Source organism: Pygocentrus nattereri, chromosome 8, assembly GCF_015220715.1.
Source record: "Pygocentrus nattereri isolate fPygNat1 chromosome 8, fPygNat1.pri, whole genome shotgun sequence".
In the NCBI taxonomy this organism is placed as follows: Eukaryota; Metazoa; Chordata; class Actinopteri; order Characiformes; family Serrasalmidae; genus Pygocentrus; species Pygocentrus nattereri.
Genome location: NC_051218.1, coordinates 15695281 through 15718209, shown reverse-complemented (window position 1 = coordinate 15718209; position 22929 = coordinate 15695281). Strand labels below are relative to the sequence as shown.

General features: G+C 39.8%; 1 protein-coding gene across 3 annotated transcripts in view; it reads left to right on the top strand.

The window, feature by feature from the left end:
- LOC108417198 (serine/threonine-protein phosphatase 2A 55 kDa regulatory subunit B beta isoform) overlaps positions 1-22929 on the top strand; it is a 67698-nt gene that overhangs the window by 19148 nt on the left and 25621 nt on the right. The window contains exon 1 of one of the 3 annotated variants that reach the window (XM_017689891.2): positions 13146-13723. The exons of the other annotated variants lie outside the window; for them this stretch is intronic. Coding sequence (XP_017545380.1) covers positions 13654-13723 — 70 coding nt within the window. The 5' untranslated portion in view covers positions 13146-13653. Of the gene's footprint in view, positions 1-13145; positions 13724-22929 lie in introns of those variants that run through there. 3 annotated transcript variants of the gene reach the window in all.

Sequence of the window (22929 nt, the reverse complement as noted above, 5' to 3'; positions counted from 1 at the left end):
CACTTTTTTACATTTTAAGAAACCTGACAGATGCAAACTAATCATATTTGACAAGTGACAAGCATATCAGTCAGTAGGTGCTGTTTAACTAATGTTACTGGAGTCTATTAAAACTATTGGCCATTATTATAGTTATCCTTCTTGTATCAAAATTCTAATTAAATTAAATATAATTACATATCATACCTTAAAACAGGCATGTCCTTCTTGGTCAAAGTGCTGTGGAGATTAGCGTTTTCCCTTATCTTACACTATGAATTCCCTTCATGAAGGCCTTGATGATTAGATATTGAGCTGAATCAGGTGTGTTTAGTGAGGTAGTGTGCTGAAGTCTGCATTGTTTTGGCCCAAGAGGGCTAGTTCCTGACACATGTGCCTTAAAGTATCACTATCAGTATCGGTGCAAAATCTTTGTATTGGTCGGGCCCTAAAAGTAACCCAAAGCCAAGTTGCCATGCTCTTGATTCAGGTATGTGGATTGAGTTGGGAAGTGTTCATGTGAAAAGTGTTACTACGGCCTCTACCCTGAACTCTGTCTGCCTCTGTGCATGAACTGCAGAGCATCATTGATCCAGGCCTGTGTGTTCTCCTGAGCTTAGATTAATAGCAGTCCGGCCTCTCTGCTCCACACTGCGTCTTACGCAACCCTGTAGACAGGAAGCAGTGACAGTGTCATGATTTGCTTATGGTGTAATGTGACATGACAAGGGTGAGTTTGAGTCAAGCAGAGCGTTAGTGCCAAAGGTGTGAGAGAGAGAGAGAGAGAGAGAGAGAGAGAGAGAGAGAGAGAGACATGTTTGGTATGTAATATGTGGAGCTGCTGACTCAGTGGACCTGGCCTAGAGCTCTATTGCTTCTATTTAAATCTCCCTAAAGACTCGGGTTCAAGGACATCACTTGTTCGAGTGAGGCTAAGACACTGTTTTGGCATGTGACTGCACATGTTTGTGTGTGTATTTGTGCTTGTTTTCACAGATATTCAGGACGAAAATGTCCAAACCACTGAAAACCAGGCCTAACCAAGTGTCAGCACCAACAAACTGATGACTTTTTAAAGGAGTTTTACAGAAACGCTCCACGTTTCATTTGTTTAAAACATAAAGGGCAAAACCGTTTGTTTTGTTTTTTTTGTTAACTAAGGTTGAGATTAGGGTTAAGTTTAAGGTTAGGCCTAGAAAAGTCTTACTGATATTTACATGTATGGGTCGTCCTGCCAAATTGGTTCACAGTCAGAGTTGAAAACACATTTGAGACTTTAGACTAAAATCTTTTTGCCTTGAATGAATCTATAACTTAATTATAACTTGAAAAGTGCTAGCCAGTACATGAGTAGCAAACACAGGTTTGAACACTTCACTTTGAAAGACATCAAACAAAAAGAAGGGTTTGCATTATAAATGATCAGTTTTACAATTTGAGTAAAAAGTGGAATCTTTGAAATTTTGGCATGCATTTCAGAATTTCTTAATATTTGGTATGCCCTCGTTTTGCTTTAATGACAGTGTGCAGCATGCTTCAGTTTGAATGGCAACCTTAAACATACCATAAATGTTTAATATTCATTTTAAGTGACCTTTTTTCATTCTAAAATTTTAATTACATTTAAAATTCCAATGTTTTTTATGTGGTCTCAGACTTTTGGACCCCACTTTATGTATGACCCCATGTCCTGGCATTTTATAATGATAGCTCTGTGTGTGTTTTCCCCTGTTGCAGTTCTGCAGATCTTACCTTTATCGCACAGAGGAACAGAGGAAGGAAATAGACACACAATAAATATAGCAGCACAGTGTGAATTTCTACTCGCCTCTGCTCTGTAAATGCATTGATGTAAGTGCGCTGGAACACGCCAGCGTTTATTAAATGTTGAGGATATAGCGCCCTCCACAGTTAAAAGCAGTCATTGAGTCTCTTAGTTCACTCAGTAATTGCTGCATCCAGCCTGCAGATGGTAGTGTTATACAGGCCTCGTGTTAATCACCGACTAGTTCATGTTTTAGGTGAGGAAATAAATCTGAAAGTGAAAGATCATTATATTCTAATCCACACTCATCATGGTTGCTGTGAAAAGCATTTGTGTTTTTTTTCTGTCTCTCTAATGCTTAACTCCAAAGAAGGCTAATCATCAGCTAATGCAAGATAATATTAATAAATGATATAATACACAGCGTATAAAGCTTTTATTGTAATATGCGCAAAATGTACATTACATTTATAAATGTGTGTGCTGTGCAAAAGTCAGAGACCATCCTTCATTTATTCAATTTCTAGTCAAGACAGCCAGTAAGTACAAGTTATTCACTTCTCAGCATCCGAAAAAAAACCGAGAAAGCATATAATTAACAGAAAATCACACAGAGGCCTCAACAACTAGTAAAAGGAAAGAATAATTTCACATTCTTTAGTGTTCGCTATCTCCACTCTTTACGTTTGCTATAGCTTCCATGATTTTATTCAGTCTTTAGAGAAATCGGCAGGGATATATTTTGCTCCAAAGTTCAGTCTTAGAAGTTGGTTGCATTTTCTGCTTCCAATCCAAGTCTTCCCAAATACGTTCAGTGATGTTGAGGTCTGGACACTGGGCTGGTCATTTTATTGTTCTGAGAAAACTTCTTTTTTGTCTATTTTGTTTTCTCAGTAATGGTTTCTTTACAGCTAGACATCCTTTCACTCTGTCTTTTCACAGTGGAAGGATATATATATATATATATATATATATATACACACACATTAAAGGTGGTTTCTGACATTTTCACACAACAGTAAATAAAATAAATATTGTATGCCTGACAACACTTTACATGTTATAATACATTAACAGAATAATTAAACAAGATGAATACAAATTAAATGTGTATAACTCCAGCAGAGAAAATCGTCAGTAATTTGGGGTGGACACTTGTGTAAATGACATCCCATTGACTGAGGTGCCCCCACCACATACACACACTTTTTACAGACCCCTCCAGTCAGACATCTTCCTTTCTAAAGGACAAGCTGGTGTCTCTGGCTACTACATTATCAACACCATATGGCGCAGCCCGTTCTTATCCGTCACTCGTGCTCAGCGTAGCATGGATTTACTGTTCACACACCAACACCTACATTTCCCTCACACTCCACTGGCACAGTATGGTCTTCTTCATAGGAGGGCGTCTTCAAAGCTGGTCTAAATGATGTGGTCTTACACTAAAAAGAGAACTGCACAATGAATCATCTGCTAATTGCTATCAAATACTGATACTTCAGAGGTCTTCAGTTTGCAAATGAGCCTCTAATCAATCACTCTGGTTAAATTCCACATTAAAAATTACATCAACACAGTTATTGCCAAAAATAAAGACAAAATTTTGGTTCTCTCACACACACACACACACAGGCAAAGACCTATGACACTTTTAAAGTCAGAGTTCAATGTATGTTGCTGAAACACCTGAACTCAATAATTAGGAAGGTGTCCCCATGCTTTTGACCATATAATGTGTGTAAATATATAAATATATATGTTATTGTTAGCATAAATGCTGTAATGCTGTGTTCTGTGATCATCCTCCAACCAATCAGTTCTTTGGGTACTTCAGTGAGACTAGGCTTTGATTTTAGGATATAGATTTTTTCCTATCTCTATCAAGACCTTAAAGACTGTTTCTCTGCTGGTGACAGTTTTGGTTTTGTTATGAGCCCTATTTTTTCTTTTAATTCTTTTTTTTTTAACTGCAGTTTTGTCATTTTCATTTGGCTTTCCCCTTTCTTATGCATTTGGATTATTTTACATGTAATCCTCAGGAATAATTCCTGAAAAATGAATAACATTAAATAAATGATGGCTGGTTTCTGTAAATAATGTGCTGTATATAATGCGGCTCGTCTCTAAACATTACATTTAAGTGTGTTTTATTATATTGCAGTGCTATTGCAATGACAATATGTAGTCATATATTCATAGTGTGGTGATTTTGTTCATATTATGAAGCTACAATGAAAAATGTCTTGCAGTTAAGATGTCAGATGATTGTTGCATCACTCTTCTAGTCTCCCATCAACGACAGATGAGGTTCTGAGAAGCTACAGCTGTGCGTTGGCAATATTATTCTTCAACCAAAAGTAGTGAACAGTGACCCTGTGCTATTCCCAGCCATGTCTATAATGTGTGATTTGATATAGCTCATACCATGCCTGATGCATTTGATATGCCTCATAGGTAGTACACTGCCCAGCTCTATTCCTCTGCTGTCTGACTCATTCAAGCCAAAATACACTGACTATAGTAGTATCTGTCAGCATGATATCTGACTCCAAACTCTGCAGGGCCAAGAGAGACAGAGCTCTGGAAGACCGCATAACAAAAACAGCCTCTGGGTTCAGGGTAGAGGGAGGGGTGGGGGGTGAGGTTGTGAGATATTGTCGCTGCCCTAACAAAACCTCATCTTGGAAATAGTAACTGTATATGAGAAAGAAAAAATGTTCTCAAGTTTTATGTACTTTTATGTAGGCATATCCTACATTTCTCATATTTTATTTTTAATTGAGGTTCAGTAATGACATTTGTGTGGTTCCCTGTACCAAAAACAGACCTAATACATTTTTACATGCCAGTTTTTCAACCTTTATCCTTTAAAATTAATCCAATTTTTAAGACTGCACCTTTAAAACTTCTAACATAAAGAGCTCTATTTTAATTGGGTGCCTTGTATCAAACCTAATTTAATAGGTAGTCCAGGCTGACATACTCCTTATAACTTCTTCTTGAATGGGTGGGGCTAAACTATAGGCTGAATAGTTGTATATACAGTCATATACAAAAGTTGTACATTTTAATGAAAAGGTACTAACTGTTTGTTTAAAAAATAAACACAAAATGGGAAAAAATATAACATGCAAAAGTTATGGCACATGTTTTATATATATATATATAGTTATATAGTTAAGCTCACTATGCACTAAAATGGCAGACAAATCATCTTTTATGTACAACTTTTTAAGTACATAAGTAAATGTATTGAATTTTGTGACTTTACAAGTGTAACAGTGAATTGGACTGGATCTAGTGTAATTCAGAAATTTTACCAACATTTGAATCCTACATCAAACTCTTTTCTTGCAATAATATGAGGAACTTTCCCCATTATGTGGGACCTTTAATTTAACAAGTAATTGTGGGCCACCTCTATGGGTCTGTCTGAAATTAAATTGTTCACACAATATCAAAGGTAGCTGGCATTTTACAATGGCAATAAAAATGTGGTTTCAAAGTTTTAATAAAATTGCAATGTTATGGAAAAAAAATATATACCAGACAGCATAATAGATAACAGATAGACAGTGAACAATAGTGAGCAAACATGAGAAAGAAAGAAAGAAAGAAAGAAAGAAAGAAAGAAAGAAAGAAAGAAAGAAAGAAAGAAAGAAAGAAAAAGAGAACCAGAGCGGGTGGCCTGTGTTGGGTCGTCTGTCGACAGCTTGGCATCCCTGCGGGTACGGCTACTGCAGCCTTCCTCCCTGTGATCTCCGCTGGCAGCTGCTCGGCCAAATAGGATTGTCCTGCAGATTACTGGGAGTGTGTGTGTGTCAGGCCAGGGGACACGGGGGGCTGGGCTGGGTTAAAAAATATATAGTCTTATGGTAGTGCTTGTTAGGAGTCTTCTTTAACATGGCTATGGGCAAATATTCCCTCTGTTCTATCTGCGCCTTCATTCTGTTGAAATATTCATCATTAGAGTCGAGCTATTCCACTGATCTGATCCCAGACAAGCTCCTGGTCCTTTTGACTGCCAGCATGAAGAGCCATGGCTTTTAGGCTGTAATTACCAGACAAAAAATACAAGGGATCTTGCTTCTATGGAAGCAAAATAGCAATAGGCGGTCGGTGTAATTACAGATAATTGCTACAGGAATCTAGCCACAATTAACAGATTACACATAATGAGAGGAACTACTGAAATTTGGACAGTGCATGGGGAAAACAACAAAAAAGAGAAATTAAAAGCTTCATGAGTTGTACTTGCCCTATTTTCTAATGCATTTTTACCAGTTTGTCAGCCCAATTATATTACTGGCAAACCTGTGACCTGCTGACAGTGCTGTGCAAGCTGAATGGAGCTGTCCAATGTGCTGAAATGAGGAGCGTCCATTATCTCTGAACAGCACGCCGCAGCTTGAATATTCTCTGCAATTATATAGAGATGGAAAGGTAAAATTCAGCCTGATGACATGATGTGATGGACAAATAAATTATGCATGTGCACGTATGGAAATTCCCTGCTTCTCCCAGGACAGTAGTCCTTGTTCAGGGCAGTTAGTAAAATCATTTTTACAGTAATGTCAGCGTTCTCATCTGCATTCTAGGTGTAGGTTCATAGCTGCTCCCTCAAATAAGCAAATAAGCAAGTCATTGCAGGAGTAATTCTCGGTGTCCAGGCTATTAACCTTTATGTTGGAAAAGATGTTCTGAATGTTCTGATCCGCTCTAGCTGCATTAGGATAAATGTGAGGGGAATTATGACGTTTAAGGTTTTTAATGATCCAATTATGTAGACAGCTGTTGTGCTGCATAGCAATGCAGCACCACAAGCAGTTTCCTAGCAACCAGTGTGATGGTAAAGTATTTCCCCCAGAGTAGTGCCATGCCCGATACTGTCAGTGCTGGAGGCGGGGGCAGCTTTAAAACACTGAATGGAAAAAGGATCTGCGAAATAAAAGCCTTTTTGTGCATGTATGTGCACATATATGTGCATGTGTGTAAGCATGCTTATGTATATGTACCTGGAAAATCTATCGAATATACAATATAATATAATATGTACTACTAATATATTGGAATGTACTGACATGACAATGTATTTCACTTTCATAGGTGTGTATGCATGTGTATGTGTAAGTGTGAGCATGCTTGTGTGTATGTACCCACACAAAAACATAATGTATTGAAAATGCATGAGTAAGCCACAAGTAGCCATGTGTTACTGTGGAGTAATCACAGATAAGTGGCATTCTTAAAACATCTCTTCCTAAAATCTCTGTAACGTACAACTTCAAGTGGCATACTGCTTTTATAAAATGGACTCAACATAAAATATGACATGATACACATTTTTTCAGTAAATTATTTGTTATAATTACTTATAATCACAATGAATAATTCTTCTACCATGAAATGTAGGTGATTCAATATATGCTATTGTAACCAAGCAGCCATAAACTGCTGAAGGAAGACAAGAACCCATAATAGACCTCTGAAAAATGTCATTATTATGAAATACATCGAACAAGCAGGTTTTCTATGAGAAGATATGAATGGTGTTTTCCATAATCGCATCTGCCATGTGCTAAACCTAATACTAAAATACATTTTGTCCTGTGTACATTTTCCCGTCTAATGTCACTGGATTGCTTGGATTTTCTAAACAAGCTTCTAATTCAGAGTATCGCATAGTTTTTTGTTTTTTTTTTGCTAACCAAATTACCACTGTACTCATAATCCGAATTAGTGAGAATTCCTATATTGTGTTAGCATCAAGCTAATGGTGCCACACATTTGTTTTCAGATTTAACCAAACATAAAAGACATTTGAAGCTTGTAAGACATTCAGGCATCCCAGTTTTACTCTTCATGTTGCAGCTTTACAGTGACTTCTTTAGTAAATACTCCAGTTCAGAGCCACTGAAAACTTAATTGTCAGCCGCTTCATTTAAACAGAAACAGGTTCTTACATCAATGTGATTTAGTGACGTGGCACATTAACTCAGAATTCATGTGTGGTGAGTCATAAGTGTGTATGCATATGGAGTACTTTACTTGACTCAGCAAATCAGATTTTAGGCCTGGAAATAAAGCGGTGTTTCTATAAAGTGTATTCTGTTAATGTATTGCGATGTTCTGACAACATAATAATGTATTACATTTTATACATATATACAGTACTGTGCAGAATCTGAGAGCACCCTTTGTTTATTGTTATTTATTTATTTATTCATTTATTTTGAGAAAATTAGATATAAGAAAATATATTTGCATATGGAAGGGGAAAGTAGGTAGTAGAAAGGAAGATGTGGAAAAAGTTTCTGTCCATCCATCCACTGTGAGAAGACAACTCAACACTATGGGTCTGACAGTGGAGCTGTAAATAAGCCATTATTGAGGCAACAAATAGAATATTTGCAAAACAAACAAAGAAGCTGCTGGTGTTCTCAGAATAATGCACTGACCACCCCAGAGTCCAGACCTCAATGTTACTGCATGTGTTTACTTGAATCAAGAGAAGCAGAAAATGCAACCAACTTTTAAGCCTGAACTTTGGAAGTGTGGAAAATATCCCTGCAGATTTCTTTGAAAAACAAGCAAGTCTCCTGAAAAAAGGAAGCTGTAATTAAGGCTGAAGGTGAACACAATAAATATTGAAAAATTTGATATTATATTTCATTGTTGAGGCTTCAGCATTATTTTGTTATGTTTTCAGCTTTTTTTCTTTTGCTGAAAAGTAAATAAGTTGTATTTAATGGCCATTTTTGACTGGAATTCAAATACATGAATGGTGGTCTATGACTCTCACACAGTGCTGTATATGCATGTGTGTGTGTGGGTGTGTGTCTATTGTTACATGGGTGCTGAATATTTGTGGACGTCTCTCATGTGCAACGTGCATTGCTTCTATCTCTTACCATTGAAGTGAGTGCAATACTAGTGAGTTGTCATTGTGCGGTATGCGCTCATTCATTAGGTGATAAGTGTAAATGTCAGTGGAGAACAGAGAGATGGAGCGATCCGCTCAGTGCTTTAATTGGAATGACATCACATGTAAACCCGGCTGACAAAGAGGCTTGCCTCCAGGCTGGGTTTAATGCTCTCAACCAAAACTACACATCAAATCAAATCAAATCAAATTTATTTATATAGCGCTTTTTACAACTGATGTTGTCACAAAGCAGCTTTACAAAAATGGGAATCACAGCACAGAGAATCAGACAAAACACTGAACATAATATACAGAATATACAGAACCCCCGTGAGCGCTGAGGCAAGGAAAAACTCCCTCAGAGCTGGAGGAGGAAGAAACCTCGGGAGGACCAAGACTCACATCTAAAGGGGGGACCATCCTACCACTGGTCAGACAACTTATAAGTTAAACATTGAAAAGTCAATTTTACATCCACGCAGTTCTAATATATTCAGGTGTGTATAATCAACAGTGGAAACAATTAGAGTTCATATAGATTTGGATGTGATCTGTAGTGGAGAAGCTGCGTTCCAGAAACTTCCATCAGTCGGAAATCGGAAATCTGGTTCTGTTGCTCTCTCACTTGCTCTCTCTCTCACTCTCCCTCTTTCACATACACATACACCTCCTTATAATGTTTCCCATTTTATGTTTTATGTTCGCTCTGTGTGCAGAAGCCAGGCTGGTCTGTAGCAATTTACATCTTGCACAATGTTATGTGAACCAGCAGGTTTAATGAATAGATTTCATTGATTCTCTGTGTGTTTCGTGTTAGTGACCAGTAGGGCAGGCTTAGTAAAGTTCTTACATTAAGGTCCAGCTGAGACAGCAGGTTGAAAAAGGGATTTTCTCAGCCTTCTCTGTCAGTGAATGTTTGTTAGTCTTTCTCCAGCACACCATACAGATGGTCTCCCATGCAAATCCTATTACTGTGAATACTTTAAGGCAAGGCTTCGACTCTTAACATGAAGGCAGGGCCGTCTGGCAGCGAGCTAATGAGCTATTTGGCAGAATTTTGTTTTGGACCACTAGTTAAGGTAATAACCTTCCCACGTAAATGCTCAACCATCCAATAATAATAATTGAACAGCTTGTGCTCAGTTTAGCAGAACATTTAATTCAGAATGAAATCAATAACAAGGTATCGATAGAGCAAGCTCGAACACTGCTGTCAATCAAGGTCCAGTTCATTTGCTGGTGCAGAATATCTAACTTGTTTTGGATGCTGCATGAGTTCACTGGCAGGTACAGGGAGGCACCCCCAGTCAGACAATTACTACAAATCAATGCAAGTAATTGGCCATGACTAAAATATCATGGCAATGTAATTGTTCCCACTGTTTCATGGTGCAGCCTTGATGCACATCATTGCATGGGCTAAACTGCATGACAAAGAAAGCCCCAAGGGCTCAAATTCTTGAAGACTATTATAAAATTCACACATAAGTGCACCTCTCCACAGCAAGAGCAGTGAGGGAAAACTGAATCTGTATATTAGTTTACTGTTTGAGATTGATGCTCAAGCTTTAACAGCAACAATGCAACATACTGAGGTCTGATACTTCCATTGCACACTCTTTAAAAGTCCCAGAAGGGATTATTTGGAGCAGTGCTGTAGAAACACCGCTTTTTGTAAATGAGATTTGTGAGAGGTAAGAACCTTTAAGTTTGAAGAATATCCTCATATTGTAGTGGTTCTATGCCCATTGAAGGTATTTCCGACAGTATTGTGCATTTTTTACAGCTTCTGTTCTTGCTTTCAGTTTTTCAAAGAAATCTGCAACTTCAGTCTTAGAAGTTGTATTTTCTGGTTCTCGTAATCCAAGATGTCACAAACACATTCTTTGATGTTAAAAATGGCCAGTCTGTTGTTCTGAGAACACCAGCAGCCTTTTTGTTTGATTTGCAAATTGTCCATTTCCTTTTCTCAGTAACATCTTCTAGACAGCTACACATCTTTTCAGACCCATAGCATTGAATTGTCCTCTTGCAGTGGAAGGATGGACAGAAACATCTGTGATTTTTCAGCTGTGAAGCAAAAGTGGAGCTTGATTCTCTCCTCTCTCTGAAAGATGAAAGCTTTAAGTACTATTTATCTGATGGTGACAGTTTTGGTGGTCTACCAGGTCTTGTGGGTGGTTGTGATGCAAGTGGATTATCTTATATCTAATCTCCCCAGAAAAATCTCATTAACTGCTTAAATACCCAGGGCTCACTGGTGGGCCCAAAGTTTTATGACACGCTTCTTAAAAATAGCTCAGTCAGTTTGCATTACAGTCCCATTAGTTACTGAATAATAAGCCTTAGTATGTAATAATCCTGGGATTTTCAGGGGATAAAGATGAAATAACTTGTTCTTAATGGCCATTTTGACTGGAAATCACAAAAGTGAAGGGTGGTTTCTGACTTTTGCAGTGCTGTACAACAATATGCCCAAACCAAGAACCATTTAGGAAGCTTTACTTTTAAAAAGTATATGATCAAAAAAACATATATATCTTTCTTCAACTCTGCTTTTATAATTATCTTTGAAGGCATCCTTTATCTTTCACCAATAATGTGTTCTGGAATCTGTGAAAGGCTATGAGTGGTTTGTTATTGTTCAGTTAAGCTTTTCCATTTTTAAAAAACTCTCATTACTCAATCAATTCTCAAAATACTCAGTAGAACATTCAGTTCTTAATAATAGTGGCAGGTCTTCTTTAAATATTAACAGAATGACTTTTATAAGATTTGCTGACAGCAGGCTATAAGCAGGCTCATGCACTTTGAAATAGCAATGGAGAAAGCATTGTGTCTTCAGCGTGGGAGATGTGGTAAAGGTATAGAATGGTGTAATTAAAGTACTACCTCTGATCTGACTGCTGCCTCTAATGGGCCCTTCCAGATATCTTTGTAATTACACAGCGCAACAGCCTACCTCTTTACTCACATGTGCTGTCTTTCTGTTCTTCTTGTTTGGTCATTCTCTTTTTTCTGCAATCTGTCTCCACTCTCTTTCCATCCTAACCCTCCCATCCTCCTTCGTTTCATCATCAGACCAACAGATACCAGCCCTCCCTGTTGATTATTAAAAGATGCCAGGTGGAATTTGTCATCAGCTGCAGCCTCCCCCTCGCTTGACAGAAAATCATTGATTTTTCGTCACCGTGATTAAATAATGATAAGGACAGTGTTCAGGGGAGTGAGGTGATGTGAAAGCAGAGGTATGTCAGGGTTGTGATGCTTCAAAAGAGAATCAACCCTGAAACAAGGCTTTCTTTTACAAAACGACTGTTGGAATTGTGTTCTGTTGCTTAAGCTATTCTAGCTCACTCACAGAAATCATAGGGGCTATTTTAAAATCCTCAATTAAAAATACTATTTCTAACGTGAATCGAGAATACTTTCCACTTTTTTTTTTTCAGAATATTCAATGCAGGGCCAAAAAATCTATTCATGATAACATGATCTCCATATCTCAGATCCAGGTGCTTTGAGTTGTGTCTCCTAGAAATGGCATAGCATGGAGTGGAGGGCACAATATCTAAAACCTTATACAGTCTGAGCCTTTTATATAGACTCATTTCAGACCGCAAATCTGCACTGATAATGGTTCGAAAAGAAGACAATCAAGTACACATATAAAGTACTCCTGTGTGTTAACTGGCTTTATGAATTGCAGATCAGATTTTTAGGCAGTGCCCTGGGATAGATTAGTGTAGTAAAGATGCAGAAGATGAGACCTGAGAGTCTTTAGAGAGAGCGTGGGGCAGAGAAAGTCCCTGCAGAGTTTAGTATTAAAAGCAGCATGGAAATCAAATTTTCCCTGAGTTAATGCGCCAACGGCGAGGCTCCTAATCGAATTAATCATCGTCTGGTCTGCCATCATTTAAGGAGAGTCGCTGTCGTGAAAGGGTCTGTCTGAAATAGGGATTTGGAGATTTTAACAGTGAGACACCTGCCCCTTTTCTTATGCATGTGTTCTCTTTATCTTATCTCTCACAATGAAAACTGACATGTTTCTACTGTATTGCGTATATATGTATATGCATTGTAATAGGCTAAAACCATAAATTCTTGTCATAAGTTTTGCTGTTAAATTCATTGTTTAAGGCGTGTCAGGTTGTGTCTTAAATAGAATATAGCCACACTATAATAACTGAGACCTATTTATTTGGCAACTGTAGATCATGGATTCCTATTTTTGGTGAAAAAGTTGGGCTTTAGTGCTGTAGTTGTGTGCAGCTACGGTGACAGATATTTACGGATGCACTACATTGCCTTCATTCTCAGTGATGACTCGTGCTCTGTTGGGGGTGGGTGGTTCACTCGAGTGGGTAACCAGCTCGTATTGACATGTGCTGTCATTTCAGCACTAGACAGCGCCGGCGTGAAGTGGGCGGGGCTTGTGCTATCCGTGGGCGGGGTCTAGGCTCAGCCGTGACTCTGTGGCTCTGAGACGCAGCGGGTGAGAAAGCAAAAAGCGGTTAGGAGCCACAAAAAATCCTCAACCGGCTCATCAGGAACAGCTCCACACCAGGCGCGTCTGAAGAGACGGCGCGAGCGCGCAGAGCTCAGCCCCTCCCCCTTTAATCCGGTCTTAACTCAAATCCTCGTTTACGACGATTCGTCCCCCCAGCCTGCCAAACCCGCTCTCCTTCGTTTCACCGCTCGAGAGAAGACAGCAGGGCAACGCATCCCGTCTGAAGTCGTGGCGCATCGCTGAAGGCTGGTGTTTTTTCCGGCTGCGCGCGCTGGGGCGCCTCTCTGATTTCAGGCGGTCGATGCGGAAGGAAAGGAGTCGCCGGTAGCAGCCGCGGATCGTTCACCTGCAGCGCACGACCCACCGGCGTGCTGACACGCAGCGCCATGGAGCCGCCCACCGCCTGCTGATGCTGGAGGAACACGATGGGTTCTTGCATGTCCGCCTTAAACTGCCGATCTAACGGGATCCTAAATGGAGGAGGAGATTGACAACCGCAAAATCAACAACAGCTTCCTTCGGGACCACAACTATGCAACCGAAGGTAATTAGCGAGCTGCAGCTTGTCGTGTAACGGAGCTAGAAGGATGTGCGTTAAATAGGTTGTGGTGCTTTTGAACAGACTAGACAGGCTGAATGGTGGTGATGTAGCTAAGATGCTGAGGTGCGTCTGAATATGGAGAGATATAGGTTAGGTAGTCTGCTGTTGTGTGTTTCAGTGAGGGTGATGTAGGTTACATTGGCTGCTGTGATGAATGGAGGGTGATAGAGGTTAGGTAGGTCGCTGTGGTGCATTTGAATGAGAAGGTGATGTACGATAGATAGTAATGTATTTTAATAGGAGGTTATATAGGTTAAGTAGGCTGCTGTGGTGTTCAGTGGGGGGATGTAGGTTAGATATACTGATGTCATATATTTGTAAGGGAGTGGTTATATAGGTTAGACAGTCTGCTGTGGTATATTTGAATGGTAGGGGTGATGTAGGTTAGACAGTCTGCTGTCGTGTATTTGAGTGGGATGGGTTATAAGGCAGACTGGCTGCTGTGGTGTGTTTGAAAGACGAGCGATATAGGTTAGGTAGACTGCTGTGCCGTACATGCTGCTCACAGGACCCCGCCTTGTTCCTACATTTCTCGAACATGCTGCAGCAGTGGGCTGTGGAGTCAGTGGCTTGACTGAAGTCCAGAAAAATCTGCCAAAGCATGATTGTGTGGTCCAAAATGAGTAATAAGGACTGTGGACTTGCTTGTTACTAATCACTATTACAGGAAAATCCAATTATCACCTACAGTGAATTAATGCTTTTTGTTTATTGAAGTCCATCTGGGTGAATTCACTGTTGGATATTTTGCTGTGCGCCTGGCTTTTCTTTCTGGATATTCTTATGACGTCTAGAATGACTCAGACATGGATTTCAAAGTATTAGAGGCTGTCTTGCATAGATCAGCACTCATGTTTGCAAAATCAGCTTACTTTTAATGGTCACTTCTTTCTAGAGTGATCTCGTAAACCATCAGGAATCAGACTGTCTAAAAATAGATCAGTCATGTTGAGGACGACTAAGGCCTGGTTATCAATTAGAAACTCAGAATAAAAAATTCAGCTGAGAAATGTAGTGATCAACATTTTTCACCATTATAGAGTTTGTAGTTATGTGCTGTATGACAATGTATTGTGGAAAGATGCAGAAGAATGTGAAGGGTGTACCTCTCAGCACTGCAGCAAGGCCTGTCTGTCAGGTGCCAGACATTGATAAGGTCTCTATGGAATATAACCTTCTGCCACTGGGAACCTTACTATTTAAAATGTTGCAGAAACAAATCTTGTCTCGTATCTCTAAAACAAAGTCTTGTGTTTCCAAAATTGAACGAGAGGATATACCTAGACGTTAGGAGAAGGAAAGACTTTGTTTAATATACATTAATATGAATGTTTTAAAGTAGTTTTGGACATTTTGTTGCTTCATTTGTCGTGAAATGTGAGACAGTAATAAGAATTTTCAAATTGCGGTGTACAAAAATGGAAATACAGGCTTTGCTGTAAAAGCAACGTGTTGCTGCTGATTATTTTAAGCATGATTGTGACCTGAGTGGAAAAGTGACAATGGATGCAGTCCAATACATTTGCGGTTCAGGCTCTCTCACCATGCGTGGAGCTCTGAGGGGGCAGATCATTGGCTACTCACCCAGCAGAGGGCACCTTCCTGGGTAATGATTAATAGCTTTGGGAGCCTCTCTAAAACGGACCCAGCGGAGAGATGCAATCAGCAGCCTGCAAGCTCAGAGGCCCTGGGTTTATGACCTATCTGAGGCCCCCAGGCCAGAGTGTAAATCACACTGTTACTCTGTGTCTGGAGACAGACTCTCATACACACACACACACACACACACACACACACACATATATATGCAGCGTGAGTAACCCACACCCTCTTGGCTCTAAACACCCTGGCACTGTTCTCCTCATGCATATGTATGCTGATATTCTCAGAGAGGAGTTTTAGGGGGAGTTGAGTGTATTGGATGGCCATTATATTTTGGCTTTATTCAGTAAAATGTAAGCAAAAGTCAGTAGGCTTCCTGTGAAACTACACCATAGAGAGACTGATTGTTCAGAGAAGATCAGCCCTGGTGGAGGTCCAGCAGATGGAGGCTTTACATCATTCACAGTTGTCCAGATCAAAGGTACACAAAGAGAAATCCAAACTTTAATGCTAACGGGCCCAAAGACCCACAACCCCAGTTGACCCATTGATGCTCTGCCCTCAACTGCATTCTTTTATAGCAGCTGTTTAACAATTCAACTGAACGAGAAAGTTGGCGAGTTGCTTAAGTTTTTAAAAGACTACTTAGTGAGCTGGACTGTGTTGTTGTAACAAGACAGGTTAGAAACGACCAAGGACAAATTTGCCAACATAACGCTGTTGTCAGATCAAAACCTTGTATCTCCGAAATGATAACTTTACAGGAGAAGGAAAAAACATACTCTACTTTTAATGTAAGTCAATGGAACAAGAATTTTTTCCAAATAATTTTGGGTAATTTCTGTTGGTCCTCTCATCATGAAATTTACACAGAGGATATAGAACCATAGGTACTTTCAAATTGTCAAAAACTGAATAACGACAAAAATGGAGATACAAGGTTTTGTTCCGACCGCAGCAATAATAACATTAGCTTGATTATATGATCCTTTGAAGGCATAAAAATATAATAAATAAAATATATATAATTTAAAGTGAATAATGCATTAAATTGATGCATTTTGACAAAAAGTTGTGCAATCTGTAATCTATGATATTTGGCAGACGTACAGTTAAATTGCACTAAAGAAATGGGCAAATGCATTGTTAGGAGTCTTGCCCAAGGACTCTTATTGGTGTAGCATGATGTGCTTGCCCAGGAGGGGAACCCCATTCTATTGCATGGAGGTCAGCAGTGTAATCCACTGTGTTATACTAACTTTTTCTTAAATGGCATTCTTCCTAGTGTTCTTTAAAGCTTGCGTTTTTACAAAATAATTAATTTATGGGCGGAGCATGAATAGATCAATTACACAATCACAAGCAGCGCAGAGGTCATGGAGTTCATATGTGCGCCTCACTCTGTAGCACATAGCCCCTCCTTTTATTTTCTCTGTGGCTTCTTGTGGCTTTAATTTACGACTGATTGTCAACATGTCTCATATTTCATTGTGTGTTCTAGGTGTCTTTACTTTTAATATTCCGCCCACAAAATGTGGCACGCATGTTATTATAGTCTATGAGCTCAGATAGCGTGTCCTCCCCATCCCCTTCTCCTACAGCTTAATATCAGCCCTGACCCTTAGTAATTCACCAACTGGACAGCACAGACGGTGATGGCGTCTCCCCAGCGTGGACATTCTGAGAGATGAAATTGGTCACCAAAGTAACTACCTCATCCCTCAGGCGTGGAAAGCATCTATAATGACATGGTCACTTTGACTGTCCTCTCTGCTACAGAAATATACTCTGGATTTTTAGGAGGGTGGCCTAGATTGGAGAGATGGAGGAATTCTCCAGTGGGATCACTCACGACTCAACTTACTGCAATGTAATGCACCTGAGGTTTAGCCATACAACGCAGATAATTGCCTGCATTGCTCTTTAGAATAGCAAAGTATGATTATTATGATTCAATAGACCTTTCTCCACACTCGATCAGTGTCAATGGCCCTATGACCCAGTAAGGTGACCTCATGAAAAGTCCCCTAACACGCACACCAATTTGTCTAATTTATTAAAGTGGTATGGTCCTAGTAATTGGATTTCAGGGGGTAACTTTGTAGCTCCAGTGATGGTTTCTTTAGTCCCAGACCTAATAAAGCACTGACAGGCATCCCATAAGTGCAAGAGGGAGTAAAAGCCGGGTATGTGCCTTAAATTACTACGTACGCCCTCTATTAGCTTTTCCTCTCTCCCTATATTATACTGCAAAGAGTAATTTCAAATTATCATGTGATCATTAGGGCTTCATAATGACTTTACATATTATATCAATGTTAATATTTAATGAACAAGGTATAAAAGCTATGTTGATTTGTAGTATGGTTAACTTGTCTCAATATTAGCTTTCTGAATGGAGCCTGGGATATTACGTCCTTCAAAACTGTAGTCATGGGAGTCATGTTAGCTTTCACAGTGCTTAAATATGCACTGTTCTGCTTTCATATGCATAAGCAATCATGGGATTTTATACCTTGGTAATAATGAGGACAAAGTGGCATCTGAATTGATAGACATTTCACTTTTTCTCCAGTATGTAGGCACAGAGAATGAGACGATTGTACAGAGTCAGTGTGCTTCATTAGCATAACACAGATGCTAGCAGAATGACAGTTCTTTAATAGCAGAGGATGGATGTGGTGGTGCTGTGAAGGAGGCTCGACCTTCATCTTCATTTGGGCTCAGCAAGCTTAATTATCCAGAACGTTCCCCCTTACATGCTTACATATCTCCCCATTCCAACACCCACGCAAAACAACTTGCTTTTGGATGAGAATACACTGAGAAATGCTCTGCAGCTGCAGTAGCTACTGACGCAATCATCAGTTGCCTTGAGCTGTGAATTTGACTCTTTCCTAGTGCAGCTCAGCAAGCACTAGTGCCAAAAGCCTCACAGAGGAGGAAAAAGTGCCATCTCTAGCGGTTCCTAGATGTGATATATTGCCTGGCAGAGAGATGGCTTTGCAGTGCGTCAGCGTCGTCTGCACTGCAGAGATGGAGCTCTAGAGCAGAACCCAGCCCAGCTGCACAGAAACAGCCCATAGACACAAAACAAATGGCTAGACAAGCCTCTTGTTAGCAAACTGGGGAAACAAGATGGCAATGGTTAGTATTACCACTCCATAAATCATAAATCATGCACAAATACATTTCCATGAATCATAACACATTTTTTCTGTATTGTGAGGTATTTCCATGTGAAATGGTCAGGAGTGATGTCTGAACTAGCTAAGCATTTTCACTGTATGAATGGTGGGGGTGGAAGAAAGTGGAGGTAAAGCATGATGTTATTAGTTAATGTCATTTTTCCACATCTGATGTGCATAGTGACATAATCAAGACTCAGAATACATTTAGCAGCATCCAAATATCACCACATGTAAGTTGAAGGCTATGAGAAAACAATAACTGTCTCTTACACATTGTATGATATGATGAATGGTACTTAATATGACTAAGACTAACAAGGTAAAAAAAAAAGGTCAATCTTGATTTCAAGTTCACTTTAATACTAACAAGGAAGAGAATAAAAGATAGTTGGAATCAATTAGCATCTACTTTATACTAGGCTAACTGGTCCAGTTATTATTAGCAAATAGACATCTATGGTAAATGCTTGCAAGGTGAGGTACACACACAGTGCATCAATACAAAGCTTGGATAAATACTTCACCCTTAATAGTATATGACAGGGAATAAGACATGGTGTGAACCAGTTAGCTTCTTTTTAATGCCAGCTGGATTCTAGAATTACTTCAGCATAGCTGATATTGTTAAATAAAGGGAAAGTACAGCCATGGCTATCCAACACACTGCCTAGAAATTCACCAACTATACACATTTTTTTGAAGGCAAAAGTCCTCTTTTGTTTATGTTCGGTTACTAATCTCTTTTTCCTACATTATGTAAGATGTGGTGTATCTCTGAGACAGCAGAAGACCTGGTAAAAATAACAATGTGGTCCCTTAGCACTGATGACATGGCCTAGGCATGCCGTCTGAACGCAGCCCAAGGGGGGTGACCCTAATATACCCACCCGTGGAAGTGCAATTTACACCCAGGGTTAATGCTCCACACTGTACTGCATGGCCTGGTGTTATTATTACTGCTACACTGCTACAGAGAGAGGAGGGGTGGGGGCTGTTAGGGACGAACTGCAGCAAACGAGGCTGCCAACACAAACGACCCCAGGCTACAGTTTGGGATTTTAATCATAAAAAGAAATATCTCCCGAACCCAAAGGGCCACATTTATTATTCAGAAGAAAACTGTGAGACGCAAATGCCGTGTCTCTGAGAGGCTGAGAGTGGAGGGAGGACATGGGGAGAGGATTTGGACACATTAAAGATTTACCACCTGCTTGGTGTACAGGCTGCTTTATTGAGGGATATGCCCCATATGGGACAAGGAGGGGGGACGAAAGGGAGCAATTCAAGAGCGTGCCTCTGCATTGTTCCTGCATTGAAGTGAGTACTGGAGAATGAGGAACTCATTTTAGAGCAGAAAGGCAAAGACACATAATCACATGTTCACATTGCCTTTATGTGTGAACAGATCTTCTGTTTATATGTGTCTGAGTAATAAATAATGAGACATTTCAAATACATACCTTCTCTCTCACTCTCTCTTTCCCTCATTTTCACTCCTTTGACTATCTTCCTCTCTGTTTATCTCACTTTTACCATCTTTGTCTTTCTCTCTCCTTCTGTTTCTCACTCTCTATCTCTTATTTTCTCTTTTTTTCTGTTTGTCCATCTTTGTTTCTGTTATTTCTCTTATTCTCTTTCTGTCTTTGTTTCTGTCTCTCCTGTCTCTGTTTCTCTTACTTCACATCTCTTTTTTCTCTCTCTTTCTTTCTCTTCTGTCACTCCTCTCTGTTTTCTCTCACTTTATCTTGGTCTGTCTTTCCCTCTCTCTAACTCTCTCGGCTTTCTCTCACTTTCATTCCTGTTTCTGTCTTCATTCTCTCTCTCTCTCTCTCTCTCTCTCTCTCTCTCTCTCTCTCACTCTCTCTCTCTCTCTCTCTTTGTCTTTTTCATTTCCTGTTTCTGTCTCTGTGTGCCTCTGTCTTTCACTCTCACTCTCTTTTTGTCTCTGCCTCTGTCTTTCACTCTCACTCTCTTTCTGTCTCTGTCTGCCTCTGTCTTTCACTCTCAATCTCTTTTTGTCTCTGTCTGCCTCTGTCTTTCACTCTCACTCTCTTTCTGTCTCTGTCTGCCTCTGTCTTTCACTCTCACTCTCTTTTTGTCTCTGTCTGCCTCTGTCTTTCACTCTCACTCTCTTTCTGTCTCTGTCGTTCTCTCTCTCTGTTTGCCTCTATCTATCTATCTCTCTCTCTCTCTCTCTCTCTCTCTCTCTGTTCTAGCTGGCACCCTGTAGTTCAGGCGTAATTTGGGCAGTTCAGTACATGTGTGGTTAAATTATGCATCTGTTAATGATGTGTGAAACGAAGCCCAATAGCAGCTCTCCGACGTCCTCCACCCCACCCCTGAAAACATGTACACATTCACACACTTCTTTGTGTCCCTGGAGACTCACCACACCTCTCTGCTGTGATTCGTGCTCCATTCTCCCATTTCCACAGGGCATTTTTCCAAGAAACAAGGTTAATTAGTTTTTTTTTCTCCTCTCCACAGAGCACAGTGTTGTGGAGACAGGGACAGCACTTTGAGAGAGTGCAGTAGTGAGGCAGCAGCGGTTTGTGATCAGCAGGTGGTACAGCTGATTACCACAGCATGCTCTGCTCTCAGATCAAGGCCTGCTCATGCTGAAATGGGCTCAGACCTGCTGCGGGTACTCGGCCGGCCTTTATCAGGCATAGACTTACTCAGTCAATACACCCAACACATGTTACAAAACTACAAGCCGGGTGCACAGCAGTCTGATTGCTCCAACACGTTTGTTGTTGGGAGGGTTTGAAAGGAAGATATTGATTGATCAATTTAGTATCATTTTCCATTGTGAGACCTTCAGAGGAGGCCAAAGAAGACAGGACGGCTTGCAATCTCTGCTTGACTTTTGACTAGCTTTGTCAGAAGGATGTGATTGTACTTGATAAAAGAAAACTTTGCTGATATATTTTGCTTGCACAGCAGAAACAACAGAAAGGGTCTTTGCTACCTGATTATGAAACAAAAAGGGCATACGGCTCCCAAGTTGCACGACCGTCTAAGCATTGATTCTCTTGTTGGGAGATCATGAGTTTGACCCCTAGGTGATGCCACAGACATCTATGGCTCCGAGTCCAACAAAAGCATAATTGGCTTCACTCTCTCTGGGTGGGTAAGATTGCATACCTTCTCCCACCCATCACTCAGCATGACACTAGCCAGTGCAAGTGTTCTGTCAGCTGACATAGCAGAGTTAGGATTCTCCTCCAAGCATGTTGAGCTGTCCAGAGTGACAGTTGGAGGTGGAACTTGTGGTGGAGCTGTGATAGTGGGATATTTAGCTAGTGGGTGAGAGTGGCCTTGATTAACTTGAATGCACTGTGTAAGTTTTGGGAGGAATCACCCTGGTGGAAATGTGTAATTGCACATCGTGTGTCATAATTGTACATTGTAACATTAATCGTGCTTCGTGCCCTTTCTTGAGAGGATGAAGCTGATGATTACAGGTGCATTGAAACAGTAATCAAAGAGAACTCAGTCAAAACTTGGTGAAGGACTTTGCACATGATGTTAAAACATACAGATGTATCATGTGGTCTAAAAACTGCAGCAAAACCCCCTCCTAACACCTTTGATTTTTGCATGTCTTATGTTTTTCATATTAGTGTATGCACAGAGCCCACAAACTGTGAGTCTCAGATAATGTTATTTCTGATAGAGGGCAATAAGAAAAGTATAACATAATATAATATAAATATAATATATATAAAAAATATAACACAATGATAATTGGTATCATCTTTACTATACATGAGATGATACATGATGATGTTTTCTGAGTCTTGCGAAAAACAAAATACCACCAAAACAGCAGTGTATTGAAAAATGGCTATAAAAGACTACCAGAGTACATAGTATAAGTGTTTATTAATTATATACATTATTTAGGAAGAAGAATCAAACTATTAGTAAAAAATGAACTAATAAATTAATGGCTAATATCCAATCAGCTTGACATCCAGTCGTTCCTGTTACTTTGCAGTTTATCTTCTTGTTCCACTGTCTGATTTGCCTGTAAAGAAATCTGAATTGGCAATAAAAAAAAAACATCATTGGTGAAAATGCAAAAACTGGCCATAAATGACTGTTCATAAATATTCATAAATAGTGAACCCTTAGATAAAATTAATCTTTCTTTCTGGAAGTGACTTCTTATATGTGCCCTCCTCAATGTAAAAAGTGATCATTCTTGAAGCAGGATCATGTAGAACTTTCTCTGCACTGACCCTCATTGATATGATGGCACACACACTTGATTTCACACTTTGATTTCACACTTTGCTGGAAGCGCCTCCTGACTAGACTCTCATTTTTCTGAGCAAATCTAGTGTGTCC